Source organism: Scyliorhinus canicula, chromosome 7, assembly GCF_902713615.1.
Source record: "Scyliorhinus canicula chromosome 7, sScyCan1.1, whole genome shotgun sequence".
In the NCBI taxonomy this organism is placed as follows: domain Eukaryota; kingdom Metazoa; phylum Chordata; class Chondrichthyes; order Carcharhiniformes; family Scyliorhinidae; genus Scyliorhinus; species Scyliorhinus canicula.
Window position 1 is genome coordinate 48,139,722 of NC_052152.1, and position 15,770 is coordinate 48,155,491.

General features: G+C 42.3%; 1 protein-coding gene across 3 annotated transcripts in view; it reads right to left on the minus strand.

Annotated features, from left to right (window-relative positions):
- Nucleotides 1-1,736: 1,736 nt before the first annotated feature.
- Nucleotides 1,737-15,770, minus strand: part of LOC119968942 (importin subunit alpha-5) — a 68,666-nt gene continuing 54,632 nt past the window's right edge. For all 3 annotated transcript variants that reach the window (XM_038801956.1, XM_038801955.1, XM_038801957.1), the window contains 2 exons: nt 7,044-7,222; nt 1,737-4,933 (listed from right to left, as the gene is read on the minus strand). In XM_038801956.1, coding sequence (XP_038657884.1) covers nt 4,743-4,933; nt 7,044-7,222 — 370 coding nt within the window. In that variant the 3' untranslated portion in view covers nt 1,737-4,742. The remainder of the gene's footprint in view (nt 4,934-7,043; nt 7,223-15,770) is intronic.

The window sequence follows — 15,770 nt, forward strand, 5'->3', positions numbered from 1 at the left end:
GAACCTTGGCAAAGTCTAATTAAAAAGCATTTCCTGGTGATATTTCTCTCCCCCCCCCCCCCCCCCCCCCCCCCCCCCCAAAAATCCTATTGGTAACTCAGCTTTTAAGATACTACTAAAACTGGACTATACTGAGAACAGAATTTCAAAGATGAAGAACAAAAACTGAAACCGAATAAGATGTGCAATGTTTGTCCTGGGCTGAATTGCTGCAATTTTCTTTCAACTCAAGTGGCAAAATACAGTAATTCCTCATTTAACATTGATTTGGCCATTATGGTTTTGTTAAAGTGTCATATACAAAAGGGATTACGCTGTTAACTTTGTGTCACTAGACAGAGGCGGATGTAGGGGCTGACTAGTTGTATCAAGAAGTATCATTGCTACCAGCTTCCCTCAGAATTAATCATGCTAAACCACTTTGATGCCATATGAAGTGTGTGATCAGTAATTTTTATCGTCATTTAGTGATTCAATCCCTTAGAAATGAGTCAAAATGCTGACTAACTGATGGTAGTAAGTAAAAAGGATTAATTCAGAAATTAAGTTTGAGGTTTTAAAGCATTTTGAGGCCGGAGGATAAGCAGCTGATATCGGGAGTGCGCTTGGGTTATCTGACAATGATAAGAACAATTCACAGTAATTCCAACAAAAATCAATGGGCATAAAGAGCACCTTTAAGTGTTACCAAGATGTACTAGAAGCAACATCATGGAAAATATGTAAAGACTCTCAGCCGTCTGGATAGAAGACAAAAACCAACACAATGTGTCTAGTATAATGGTCATTCGAACAAAAGTTAAAAGCTTGCATGGTGATTTAAAAGAATCAACATAGTGAGAGTTCAGTCGGAAAGTTTTAGTGCTTGTGGTGGTTTGGTTCAAACATTTTAGGAAGCATTGCAGTTTGCATGACAAAGTGGCTAGTGGAACAGCTAGTTCCAACACTGATGTGGTTGAAAAGTTCGATTTGAAGAAAGTTATCAAAGGTGGCTGTTATTGGAAATGTATGCCACAAAGAACATATATTTCCCAAGAGGAAAAGCCAGCACCAGGATTTAAACCCTACCAAAGATTGCTCAACTCTTTTGCTTGGTGGGAACGCTGCAAGAGTGCAAGTTTCAGCCCTTAGTGGTGTACCATTCAGAGATACCAAGCATTTTGAAGCGCTATTTGGAAGAACATGTTATTTGGTGATCAAATATGAAAGGCTGGACAACCATCTTCCAAGAATGGTTTTCACCCTATGCCATCGCTGCTTGCCAGGAATATTATGCCAAAGAAAATATTGACTTGAAGATATTATTCGTCTCGTCTCAGGTCATCCCATCAGCTTTGATGACTTATTGGCAAATGTTACAGTTGTTTTCCTACCACCCAACACAACTTAATTGCTATAGCCCATTGATCAGGGACTATAGTAACTTCCAAGGCTTATTTACATCATACCTTCTTCCAGCTCATTGAGGAAACAATTATTGAAAATAAGTCAATCAGGGAACTTTGGTGTGACTATAATATTCTCAAGGGTAGCAACAATATTGCTAATTCATGCAATGACAATACAACGGTGTGCATGAATGGTGTATGGTGAAAAAGATAGCCCAAATGTATCAACAAATTCAAAGACTTTCATTATCCCATAAGTTCAATTCAAAATCATTAACTTAGCCATGGAAGTTGGTTTTGAAGTGAAGGAGGCAGACGTGGTGCAATTACTTGAGTCCCACGGAGAAGAATTGTTGAATGAGGATTTAATGCAACTAGAAATACAATGAACTGAAGCAAACTGTTGAAACATCAGCCCCTTGAATGTCAACAACAAAATGATTGTCAAACTTTGAACTTATCGACAAAGCCATGGAAATCTTTACCAAAGCAATCCGAACAGAGAACACAGTTCCAAAGTGAATAAGGCAATCAATGATATTCACTGTTACAAGGAGCTTTACCAACAAAAGAAAAAAAAAACTGTCCAACAGCCTTTGGATAAACATTCAGCTCGTTGATGATCCTACCTCTCCAGCCCATTACTCCACAACTCGCTCCTTCACCCTACCCACCCTTTACAACCACCACTAGCGTAGTATCTTATTTAAATCTGCATTTCTTTTTATTTTAACAATTTAATTTAGGAATGTACTGTACAGGTACAGTATTTCAATTTTTTTGACAAAATGTCCAAAATAACCTGATTCCAAGGTTTACATTAATTGTGATGGGAAAATTCAGATTTAACATGGTTAAAGTTAAGGTTACACTCTGCAAAATTGGCAATGTATACTGAGTATTTTGCAAAGGAGTTGTTGCACTCACTGCAATATTGCTCGCAGTAGAATCATTAATATCTACTGAAATTCTGCCATTAATAGTAATCTGTAAAATCCTTAATTTTTGGATATTCGGGAATTTACTACCCCAATCTCTGCTCTCATTTTACAGAGGAAATCAAAGTCAACTTTAGCTGTGTATAGCTGGTCACCTCCACCCTCATCCAATTCACCAGGTAGCACGTGGCAGATGCAAAAAAAAAAAAGGGTCCGTATGGTAGATGCCAATTTAGTAACTTGGAAAACATAACAGAAGAAGAGAGGCCAGTTAGATTAGATTGTAGATAAAACCCATGCTAAAACTGTGCATAGCAGAGAATCCAGTGAACTGTCAGATGAAAGGTACGGATGATAATTCACTTTGCCTGCTTTGATCAGCTGCTGATTCCAACTCTGTCCTGTAAAAATATGCTGGCACTTGACCTGCTCCCGAATCTTAGTCCAAAAGAGGGAGTGAAACCACACTTTTGTGCCTCCTAGAGCAGCTGACTGGCAAAGGCCTGGATAAGAAGTTGCCAATTTATCTTCAGTTACAGAAGAATATGCAACACAGCAACATCGAGGGGGAAGTAAATTAATTTGTTTCATCTAATCAATAAAGAGAAAGAATGGCATATTAAATTTATACTTTAGAAAGAGTGCAGCCACTTCTTTATACAACTTGATCTTGACCTGTGCAACCACTAGAAATGGTAGCAAGTACCAATGAAGTACAAGAAATATACATTAGTCATAGTATCAAGATTGTGTTCACAAAACTGTACTAACTGCATACCCACCATGAAACCGGAACAAATTAACTAAAAAGACCATGACTGTTAATATTCATGCAATCTCTTTGCAGAGCCAGGCATGACAGACATCAAAACAGAATTCCAGCTTTTGGGTCTCAAGCCTAAACCAGCATCTTTTTTTTCTTACATATCAGGAATTTGAATATTATCTAAATGATGAACATTGAGAGGTGGCTCGAAAAAGTGACAGAATAAGTTGAACAGGATGATTGCCATTGATTTGCATCAATTAAAGATTTGTAAAGTGACAGTCTTCAAAAGTACACTCGGACAGTAAATTTTGGATACACTCCTTGATCAGATTCTGCTGTGATTGTTCTTCATGACTTTTCAGTGCGAGCCATTTCTTCCATCACACTTCTCTCCAGTTCGCACTCACTAAACCACTGGGGCTGCATTGCAAGATAATACCAGAGGTAAGGAAAGCTAGGTTGGGCTTCTTATTTTAACCTTGTTCTGAAAAGAATGGCAGTTACATTGCCCAGAACACCGCTCCTAAGTGGCAAGAGGATTTTAATTAAATGTGAACTAACAAGCAAATGATTTCCCGTTCTAAATGTACAAAGTGCACGAAACACATTTTAAATGCATACAGATATCAGAATGGGTTCTAGAATAAACCTCTACTCCATGACTCTCCAGTGCATTTACTGTATACTATTTTGGGTGTTGCCAGTGTAGTTCCAATATTTCCTACTGCTGAATTGCTGATTTTCTTATGGATGCAATATAATTCACTCCCAATCACAGACCCTTATTGTGCATTAACTTAAATTTCTCTGCTTCACAATTCCATCAGAAATCTTGTCTAATTTTCACAAATCTTGTCTAATTTTCACAAGAACATTTTAAAATATGCAGCTACAAAAAATTATTTTACATTATGTTTAGAGTTACCACAAAGTAAAGGTTAAGTAGTTCAGTAGATCTTGTCTCACTGGTACGATCTGCCAGATTAATAAAACTGAGCAGGAGGAAGTAATGTTCATAACACCAAACCAGCCATCTCTCAATTAACCCAGAGTAAGGAATAATCACAATTCTCTTTCTAACAGATTTGTCATTAACTATACAAAATGCAAGTGAAAAGTTATTAGATGCAGGGCATTACTGGGTAGACAGTCCATCAGTTTACCTACATTGATATTGCACCAGTTTGATTTTTTTTAAAAATCAGCAATATTAAACATCACAACAGAAAAAACAGCCACAGCAAAGGATACAAGTATTTAAGATGGAAGAGTCAGGTGGTGCAAATTTGCTGAGTTTTCCCTAACCCCTATTTGAATGTTTATATACATATATTATTATACACACAAGAATACAACCTTCATATATAGCATACTTTTTGTGTGGTTCCCAAATGTAGCTATGTAGAGTGTGCTGTATGTAAATACGTGCTTTTCTATACACCTACATTCAACTTTTTGTTAATAAGAACCATTCAGCTATTGAGCAGGTTCTTACTAGCATCGTTCATCTGTATAGGTGTATAATTATCATTGTGTCCAGGTGCAGTTCCTTTTTATTCCCCTCCCACAAACTTGTCGGTCCCAACAGCACTGGGAAAAATGTGTGTGTGTCTCAAGTGGATTCAGTAGTCCGCTTTGTGATTGTGCTTACAGCTGGAAGCCCTCCATCTGAGGTTCATGTGGCTGAAAGATGTATTGCTGCTGATCAAGATCGACTTGTGGGACAATGTTGGCATCTTCCTCCTCTTCTGTACCAAAATAATGCTCTATTAGATCAAATGCTTTTTGATAAACATCCTGGTTTTCATGGCTTTGCAGAAATTCAATCTTATCCAAACCTGCAGAAGTTTAAAAAAGTAAAGATTTCTATTTTAGACTCTTTGGGATAGAGTTTCCATTTTGGGTGCAACTTGTAAACTTGGCACAAATTGCGCTTCAAGTTGCAGTTTTTGAAAAGTGAAGTTACAGTTCAGACTTCCACTTTGCATAAATAACGTTGCATAATTACAAACGTAAAATCTTTCATGAACCACCATTACTGGGCCAGTGTAATAGAACACAACTGTTTAAATATCCATTGCTGTATTTAGGTGTGATAGCTTGCAATTTTATCAAATGTAACTGACAATTATTATATCACAGAAATAAGCATTTTTAGGAATCTCTAGTTCTCCACCTACAAGTAACTACAATTTAAAATCACTGAAATTCACCGTTTAAAACCTGTACAGAGCCATTACTAGTTTCATTGCTGTACTTAATCCTTAACTCAATTTCTTCGTATGTAAAAAATCAAAACTAGTGCCTATACAGATTTTTAAAAAGCTCAATTTGAAAAGTCTCCTCAAATGGCTGCAATCAGCCAAAATTCACCAGTTTCATTATTCCGATCAGGCAAGACGACAGTTTTGGGTAACTTGGTAGTTTAAAATTACATGAGATGAAAGGTATCCTAAATGAAAATAAAAGCAATAGAAAAGGTAAACTAAAGGAGACCAAGGGGCCAGGATCTGGGGGGGATACATTTGAGGATTACAAGGGAAATGGGGGAAATAGCAAAAACCCGAGAAATTAAAGTTCTGGATTTAAGTGAAAGTGTGCCAGAGGAATGTAAAGTAGCCAGTCTAATACCCATTTTCACAAAATGAAAAGCAGTCAGTCTGGGAAATAACAAAGCCAGTTAATCAACATCTCTGGTAGCAAAAAGTTTGGGAACCTACAGTTTAAACATTTAGATGGAATGAGGAACAGCCAACACGAATTTCAGAAAGGACAAATGAAAGGTGCTTACATGTTCTTTGAGGCGGATACAGATTATACAGTAGATGGGAAAAATACAGTGGGATGTGGCATACACAGACTTTTAAAACATCTTTGACACAAGACTATTGGAGCAGATTAAGGGTATGGAATTAGGAATAGCAAATTAGATTCAAAAGTGGTTAGGAAAGAAACTGTAGAAAGTAAGGTCAATTTCTCAGGTTGGTTCTACATTGGTTTTGTATGGCCTCCCCCTGTGCTGTAACCTATGATTCCAATTCTATAGCCCAGACTTTGCTGGACTTGGGCATACTGCAGCTGTCCTGTTAGCTACACTTGTGCACGTGTGTTTATGTTTGAAACTTTTTGTTTACCAAAATGCTGGATTTGAGAGCAGTTAACAAGATTGAGAGCAGCAGAGGATCTGCAACCTTGGCGAACCGGGCATCCAACTGTATCTCCAGAATTAATGAGATTAAAGAATTGTAAAAACAATGACGGAGAAGGAGGGTGAATTTGAATGAATGAATTCAATGTTAAAACATGCACCGAAAGAGGAATAAAGAAACAACATTGGATAGAGAGAGGAAAAAAGACTGAAAGGAAAAAAACATCACACTTAACATTTTTTACATTTAACAGAGTTAATATTTCCAACAACTCAATTCAAGAATGAGACTCCACACTTGAACTGTTCACTTTTTGGGCTAAAGCGGTTGATCGGCAGTTATTAATAATTGTCACGTTGTTAAACAGCACAATGCCAATTACTAGATGTTCTGTGGTGTTTTTAATGGGTAATGGCAAATGCAGCAACCTCATGGAGAGGTCAAGGATGAGATGCAGTTTTTGTAAAGCTAATGCAGAGCAGCATAGCCAGTGACTTACTGTGATTCATAATTCACATTCTCTTCTTCACCAAAGCTACTGGTTAATTTTCAGATTAAGAGCAGTATGCTTTGTTTTCACACTTTTTTCAAATATTTAGAAATATTTCTTAGCAGCCTAAAACACACACAGATATAGTTTCTTTGCTATATTTAAAGAACATTACCAATTATTTCAAAAGTATAATTTTCGAATTTACTTTCTGTAATTGCACAAAGGAAGAAACTTAAGCCTCTATGCAACTTATTTTTCTGTTAATTGTACATAAAAGAACATTAATAATTTTCAACATCAACTCACCATAGGCTTCCTCTATTAATGCACAGTAAGGATTTATTCCGGTTCCATTTTGCTTCGCTTCCTGCTCACCCAATCTAAGGATATTCTCCAAACCATTCAGTGACACCTGAACGATCTTTGCATCCATAACAGTCAGCAAGTCACACAATGGTTTAATGCATCCCAAATCCACTATATATCTGAGGAAGATTATAGAAGGGCCACAATCAAATCTCAAACCCAGACTGGCGCAAAGAAAACACTGTTAGAAATTCAGTATTGGTTAATGATTTCCTGGTCCAGGGCTAGGGTGCACAATTCAGAGGGCTGTGGTCAGTAAAGCATTTCATTTATAAACATGTTTTGTTTATTAAATGCCCACAAAACCCTGCTCTTTCATACTTAGAATGCATGCCATTAGAATACCTTGAGACTCCGAGAAACAAGATTTCTCTTCCATTCACTAGTCACCATCCTGATCACCCCATCAGATGCATCCATGTAAACCATGAATTCCCACTTACAATCTAGCCTCAATAAAGAAGCAACTGAGCACAGACTCTACTTCAACCTAATAAAAAAAAGTGCTTCTAAACAGGGTCCAGACTATCAAGTTTTGAAGGCATTCATTTTTAAAAAATTTTTTTTAATAAATGTTTTTTATTCAGTTTTCATGTTTTATATTGAACAAATTACAAATTGTTAGAGAGAGAAAAAAAAAACACGCAAAAATTAACATATATATTTACAGGTGAGCATCTTCGTAGTAATAACTGTGGCCTCCCCCTCTTCGCCGGCATACATATTTTACATTCCCCAACATGTTTATTGGCATTTATTTAGTTTGGTTTTGGGCCTTAGCTAGCCATCAAACCTCCGTAACGAGCCCGTAGCCCCCCCCCCTCCCCGCCGGCTACCTTGCCCCGACTATTCTTCCTCTTGTACGTTGGCCACAAACAGGTCCCGGAACAATTGCATGAATGGCTCCCACGTTCTGTGGAAGCCGTCGTCCGACCCTCGGATGGCGAATTTGATTTTCTCCATTTGGAGAGAATCCGAGAGGTCGGACAGCCAGTCTGCAGCTCTGGGCGGTGCTGTTGACCGCCAGCCAAACAGGATTCTACGGCGGGCGATCAGGGAGGTAAAGGCAAGGGCGTCCGCCCTCCTCCCCAGGAATAGATCTGGCTGGTCTGAAACCCCGAAGACCGCCACTATCGGGCATGGCTCCACCCTCACCCCCACCACTTTGGACATAGCCTCGAAGAAGGCTGTCCAGTACTCCACAAGTCTGGGGCAAGACCAGAACATGTGGGCGTGGTTGGCCGGGCCTCTTTGGCACCGCTCACATCTGTCCTCCACCTCCGGGAAGAACCTACTCATACGGTTTCTCGTTAAGTGGGCTCTATGTACCACTTTTAGTTGCGTCAGGCTGAGCCTTGCGCACGTGGAGGTGGAGTTGACCCTATGCAGTGCTTCGCTCCAGAGTCCCCACCCTATCTCCATCCCCAGGTCGTCCTCCCATTTCCTTCTTGTTGCGTCCAGTACGGTGTCGTCCCTATCTACCAGTCGGCCATACATGTCACTACAGTTCCCTTTCTCTAGGATACTTGCGTCCAGTAGGTCTTCCAGTAGTGTCTGTCGTGGCGGTTGTGGGTACGTCCTTGTCTCCTTTCGTAGGAAGTTTTTGAGCTGCAGGTACCGTAGCTCGTTCCCCCCAGCTAGCTGAAATTTCTCTGTCAGTTCGTCCAGTGTTGCGATCCTGTCGTCCATGTATAGGTCCCTGACTGTCAGTGTCCCCCCGTCCTGTCTCCACCTTTTGAAGGTGGCGTCAGTCAGTGCTGGTTTGAACCTATGGTTGTTGCAGATGGGAGCCTTGTCCGACATTTTGTTCAGGCCAAATTGCTGCCGCAGTTGGTTCCAGGATTGGAGGGTGGCTGTCACCACTGGGCTGTTTGAAGGCATTCATGGAGGAGATCCATGACGGTACCATAAACTGTCTACATATTTCTTACAAGGCTTAAGGTATATAATCCTAGTACTGGAAAAGTGTAATATTAACAGAGATGTTATTGTTCACATTACATTAACAAGGTAAATATTAAAGATTCACAGTCAGGGATTAATATTCTTCCTTTAACCAATATCATAAACAGATTAACTGGTCATGCATGTTACTTTTGGTATCTTGCTGGGTGCAAAATGGCTGGAGTGGATGCCTCTAGAGCAATAGTGACTGCACTTATACATTTATTGGTATGCAAGTTTAGAATGTTATTCATTCATGGTATGAGCGCATCACTGGTATGGATAGAATTTCTTACCCATCTCAAATTGCCTTAATGGTGGTGGTGGTGGAGTCACCATCTTGAACTGCTGCAGTCCTTTTGGTGTAGGTACACCTACTGTGTTGTTAGGGAGGGAGTTTCAAGGCTTTGACCCAGCGTAGGGAGGAAGTTTCAAGATTTTGACTCAGCGACATTAAAGGAACTGCTGTTAATGGATAGCATGTCACTTGGAGGGAAAAATCTACAAGTGCCGATGTTCCCATGCATCTACTGCCTTTGTCCTAGGTGGTACAAGTCACTGGTTTTGATGGTATTGTTGCAGGAAGCTAGGTGAGTTGCTGCTCTGCATCTCATAGATGGTACACACTACTGCCTTTGCGCAAGGGTGGTGGAGGCAGTGAATGGAGTGTCAATTTAGTGGGCGGCTTTGTCCTGGATGCTGTCGAGCTTCGAGTGCTGTTGGAGATGCAACCCCCCCCCCCCGCCCCCCGCCCCCAACAAGAAAATGGAGAGAATTACATCACATTCCTGCCTTGTGCTTGTAGATGGTTGATAGGCTTAGCGAGTTAGGAGGCAAGCTCCACATTACAGAATCTCCAGCCATTGACCTGCTCTTTTAGTCACAGTATTTATCTGGTTGGCTCAGTTCCCTTTTTGATAAAAGGTAACCTCAGGATATTGGTGGAGGATTCCGTAATGATTTTAAAAATCAATTGAAGTACCCAATTCTTTTTTTTTCCAATTAAGGGGAAATTTAGCATGGCCAACCCACCCACCCTGCACATCTTTGGGTTGTGGGGATGAGACCCACGCAGACACGGGGAAAATGTGCAAATTCCACATGGTCAGTGACCCGGAGCCTCGATGCTGTGATGCAGCAGTGCTAACCACTGTGCCGCCCGAGCACTTTCATATTCCCCACTTCTCACCTTATAATGGAGAGAAGGTAATTGAAAAAGCAGCTGAAGATAGTTGGGTCCAGGACACTATACTGAAAAACTCCTACAGTGATGTCTGGGGCTGAGGCTGTTGGCCCCCAACAACCACAACCTTTTTCCTTTGTGCCAGGCATGACTCTTAACCAATGGGAAGTACCCATCCACTTCATTTTACTAGAATTCCTGACAACAAACTCAATCACCACCTTTTTGTCAAGGACAGTCACTCATCTCACTTCTGGAATTCAGCTCTTTTGTCCATGTTTGGACCAAAACTGTAATGAGGTCTGGAGTTGAGTGTTCCTGGCAGAGCCCAAATTGAGGAGGATATTGCAGACTCAAGTACTGCTTTACAGCATTGTTGAATGGCACCTTCCATCACTGATGATTGAGAGTGAACTGATCGGGTGGTAATTGACCGGATTGGATTTTTTCTGTTTTTATGGACAGGACATATCTGGGCAATTGTCCACATTTTTGGGTAGACGCCAGCGTTGTGGCTATACTACAATAACTTGTCTAGGGACAAGGCTGGTTCTGAAGGTTCAGTACTACAGCCAGGAATGTTATTGGAGCCCAATTATTTTGTTGTATCTCGTGCCTTCAGCTGTTTCTTGATGTCACATGAAATGAATCGAATGGTTGAAGTGAACAATCTGTAAATGCTGGGACCTCAAAATGAGGCCAAGGCGGATCATCCACCTGGCACTTCTGGTATTCAAGGTGAATCAATATGCTGTTGCATTTAATGAAATTACAAATTATATATATCAATGTCCTTATTTTTATTCTCAAGTCTTCATTAATTATTTTAATACAAGTCAAATATACCTAAAGTTTCTCTCTTCCTTTGTCACACACCATTTTCTTTGGTTATAGAACATAGAACATAGAACATAGAACGATACAGCGCAGTACAGGCCCTTCAGCCCTCGATGTTGCACCGACATGGAGAAAAAAAAACTAAAGGCCATCTAACCTACACTATGCCCTTATCATCCATATGCTTGTCCAATAAATTTTTAAATGCCCTCAATGTTGGCGAGTTCACTACTGTTGCAGGTAGGGCATTCCACGGCCTCACCACTCTTTGCGTAAAAAACCCACCTCTGACCTCTGTCCTATATCTATTACCCCTCAATTTAAGGCTATGTCCCCTCGTGCTAGCCACCTCCATCCGCGGGAGAAGGCTCTCGCTGTCCACCCTATCTAACCCTCTGATCATTTTGTATGCCTCTATTAAGTCACCTCTTAACCTTCTTCTCTCTAACGAAAACAACCTCAAGTCCATCAGCCTTTCCTCATAAGATTTTCCCTCCATACCAGGCAACATCCTGGTAAATCTCCTCTGCACCCGTTCCAAAGCTTCCACGTCCTTCCTATAATGAGGCGACCAGAACTGTACGCAATACTCCAAATGCGGCCGTACCAGAGTTTGGTACAGCTGCATCATGACCTCATGGCTCCGGAACTCAATCCCTCTACCAATAAAGGCCAACACACCATAGGCCTTCTTCACAACCCTATCAACCTGGGTGGCAACTTTCAGGGATCTATGTACATGGACACCGAGATCCCTCTGCTCATCCACACTACCAAGAATTTTACCATTAGCCAAATATTCCGCATTCCTGTTATTCTTTCCAAAGTGAATCACCTCACACTTCTCCACATTAAACTCCATTTGCCACCTCTCAGCCCAGCTCTGCAGCTTATCTATGTCCCTCTGTAACCTGCAACATCCTTCCGCACTGTCTACAACTCCACCGACTTTAGTGTCGTCTGCAAATTTACTCACCCATCCTTCTGCGCCCTCCTCTAGGTCATTTATAAAAATGACAAACAGCAACGGCCCCAGAACAGATCCTTGTGGTACGCCACTCGTAACTGCACTCCATTCTGAACATTTCCCATCAACTACCACTCTCTGTCTTCTTTCAACTAGCCAATTTCTGATCCACATCTCTAAATCACCCTCAATCCCCAGCCTCCGTATTTTCTGCAATAGCCGACCGTGGGGAACCTTATCAAACGCTTTACTGAAATCCATATACACCACATCAACTGCTCTACCCTCGTCTACCTGTTCAGTCACCTTCTCAAAGAACTCGATAAGGTTTGTGAGGCATGATCTACCCTTCATAAAACCATGCTGACTATCCCTAATCATATTATTCCTATCTAGATGATTATAAATCGTATCTTTTATAATCCTCTCCAAGACTTTACCCACCACAGACGTTAGGCTCACCGGCCTATAGTTACCGGGGTTATCTCTACTCCCCTTCTTGAACAAAGGGACCACATTTGCTATCCTCCAGTCCTCTGGCACTATTCCTGTAGCCAATGATGACCTAAAAATCAAAGCCAAAGGCTCAGCAATCTCTTCCCTGGCTTCCCAGAGAATCCTAGGATAAATCCCATCCGGCCCCGGGGACTTATCTATTTTCACCTTGTCCAGAATTGCCAACACTTCTTCCCTACGCACCTCAATGCCATCTATTCTAATAGCCTGGGTCTCAGCATTCTCCTCCACAATATTATCTTTTTCTTGAGTGAATACTGACGAAAAGTATTCATTTAGTATCTCGCTTATCTCCTCCGCCTCCACACACAACTTCCCACCACTGTCCTTGACTGGCCCTACTCTTACCCTAGTCATTCTTTTATTCCTGACATACCTATAGAAAGCTTTTGGGTTTTCCTTGATCCTACCTGCCAAAGACTTCTCATGTCCCCTCCTTGCTCGTCTCAGCTCTCTCTTTAGATCTTTCCTCGCTTCCTTGTAACTATCAAGCGCCCCAACTGAAACTTCACGCCTCATCTTCACATAGGCCTCCTTCTTCCTCTTAACAAGAGATTCCACTTCTTTGGTAAACCACGGTTCCCTCGCTCGACCCCTTCCTCCCTGCCTGACTGGTACGTACTTATCAAGAACATGCAATAGCTGTTCCTTGAACAAGCTCCACATATCCAGTGTGCCCAACCCTTGCAGCCTACTTCTCCAACCAACACATCCTAAGTCATGTCTAATGGCATCATAATTGCCCTTCCCCCAGCTATAACTCTTGCTCTGCGGGGTATACTTATCCCTTTCCATCACTAACGTAAAGGTCACCGAATTGTGGTCACTGTCTCCAAAGTGTTCACCTACCTCCAGATCTAACACCTGGCCTGGTTCATTACCCAAAACCAAATCCAAAGTGGCCTCACCTCTTGTTGGCCTGTCAACATATTGTGTCAGAAAACCCTCCTGCACACATTGTACAAAGAACGACCCATCCAATGTACTCGAACTATATCTTTTCCAGTCAATATTAGGAAAGTTAAAGTCTCCCATAACAACTACCCTGTTACTTTCGCTCTTTTCCAGAATCATCTTCGCCATCCTTTCCTCTACATCTCTAGAACTATTAGGTGGCCTATAGAAAACTCCCAACAGGGTGACCTCTCCAATCCTGTTTCTAACCTCAGCCCATACTACCTCGGAAGAAGAGTCCCCATCTTGCATCCTTTCTACCACCGTAATACTGTCCTTGACTAGCAGCGCCACACCTCCCCCTCTTTTGCCCCCTTCTCTGACCTTACTAAAGCACCTAAACCCCGGAACCTGCAACAACCATTCCTGTCCCTGCTCTATCCATGTCTCTGAAATGGCCACAACATCGAAGTCCCAGGTACCAACCCATGCTGCCAGTTCCCCTACCTTATTTCGTATACTCCTGGCATTGAAATAGACACACTTCAAACCACAGACCTGAACACTGCCGCCCTCCTGCGAAGTCAAAACTGTGCTCCTGACCTCTCTACTCTCAATCTCTCGCACCCCAAAACTACAATCCAGGTTCCCATGCCCCTGCTGAATTAGTTTAAACCCCCCCAAAGAGTACTAACAAATCTCCCCCCCAGGATATTGGTGCCCCTCAGGTTCAGATGTAGACCATCCTGTCTATAGAGGTCCCACCTTCCCCAGGAAGAGCCCCAGTTATCCAGAAATCTGAATCCCTCCCGCCTGCACCATCCCTGTAGCCACGTGTTTAATTGCTCTCTCTCCCTATTCCTCATCTCACTATCACGTGGCACGGGCAACAACCCAGAGATAACAACTCTGTTTGTTCTCGCTCTGAGCTTCCATCCTAGCTCCCTAAAGGCCTGCCTGACATCCTTGTCCCCTTTCCTACCTATGTCGTTAGTGCCAATGTGGACTACGACTTGGGGCTGCTCCCCCTCCCCCTTAAGGACCCGGAAAACACGATCCGAGACATCACGTACCCTTGCACCTGGGAGGCAACATACCAAACGTGAGTCTCTCTCGCTCCCACAAAATCTCCTATCTGTGCCCCTGACTATTGAGTCCCCAATTACTAATGTTCTACTCCTTTCCCCCCTTCCCTTCTGAGCAACAGGGACAGACTCCGTGCCAGAGGCCCGTACCCCATGGCTTACCCCTGGTAAGTCGTCCCCCCCACAAGTATCCAAAACGGTATACTTGTTACTCAGGGGAACGACCGCAGGGGGTCCCTGCACTGACTGCTTCTTCCCAGTCCCTCTTACAGTTACCCATCTATCTCCAGTCTTTGGTGTAACTACTTCCCTGAAGCTCCTATCTATGACCCCCTCTGCCTCCCGAATGATCCGAAGTTCATCCAGCTCAAGCTCCAGGTCCCTAACACGGTTTTTGAGGAGCTGGAGTTGGGTGCACTTCCCACAGATGAAATCAGCAGGGACACTGACGGCGTCCCTCACCTCAAACATTCTGCAGGAGGAGCATTGTACTGCCTTCCCTGACATCCCCTCTAGATTAAAAAAAAACAAGAAAAAGAAAAATAAAGGAAAAGCTTACCTGATATTACCTCAAACCCTGATCCCGCTGAAAGGTAAGCAAATTTAAAGGCACTCACTCACCTTCACGACAGGCCCCTGCTCCCGCTTCCCAACCACCGTGGGGTGGGGGGGTTGGTTAGAGGAGGAGGTAGGGTGGGAAACACTCACAAAGTGTTTCAGGTTTAACTGTCACTTGCCAACAGCCCCTCCACAAACCACCTTCAACTTAGGCTGACCGCACTGCACGTATGCAAATTTCCCCAGAACAGCTGATCAGTAGCTCTGCTCTGCTGCCCTCTGCTGGTTGCTTGCCTTTACTCAAACTCCTTGGGTCTTCTTCGCAGGTTCACCTTCAACTTAGGCTGACCGCACTGCACGTATGCAAATTTCCCCAGAACAGCTGATCAGTAGCTCTGCTCTGCTGCCCTCTGCTGGTCTATTTAGTCTTTCATTTTCAGATGTTTGAACTACTTCATTAACTGTGTCTGTCCCTCCCTCCGATATAAATCTATAGTCATGTTTAGGCCAGGCACTGAAAAATATTAGAATTGAACCAGGTTACCCAGTGACAAATTTTGCCCTGGAGTCCCACTTATAGTGGAGCCCTAAAAGCACAAAGGCTTCCTGAGCAGCTGAGCTGAAAGGGAAGATTGCACCTGAGGAAAATAAGCTTTCCACACAGTAACAGGGGAACAAACCGG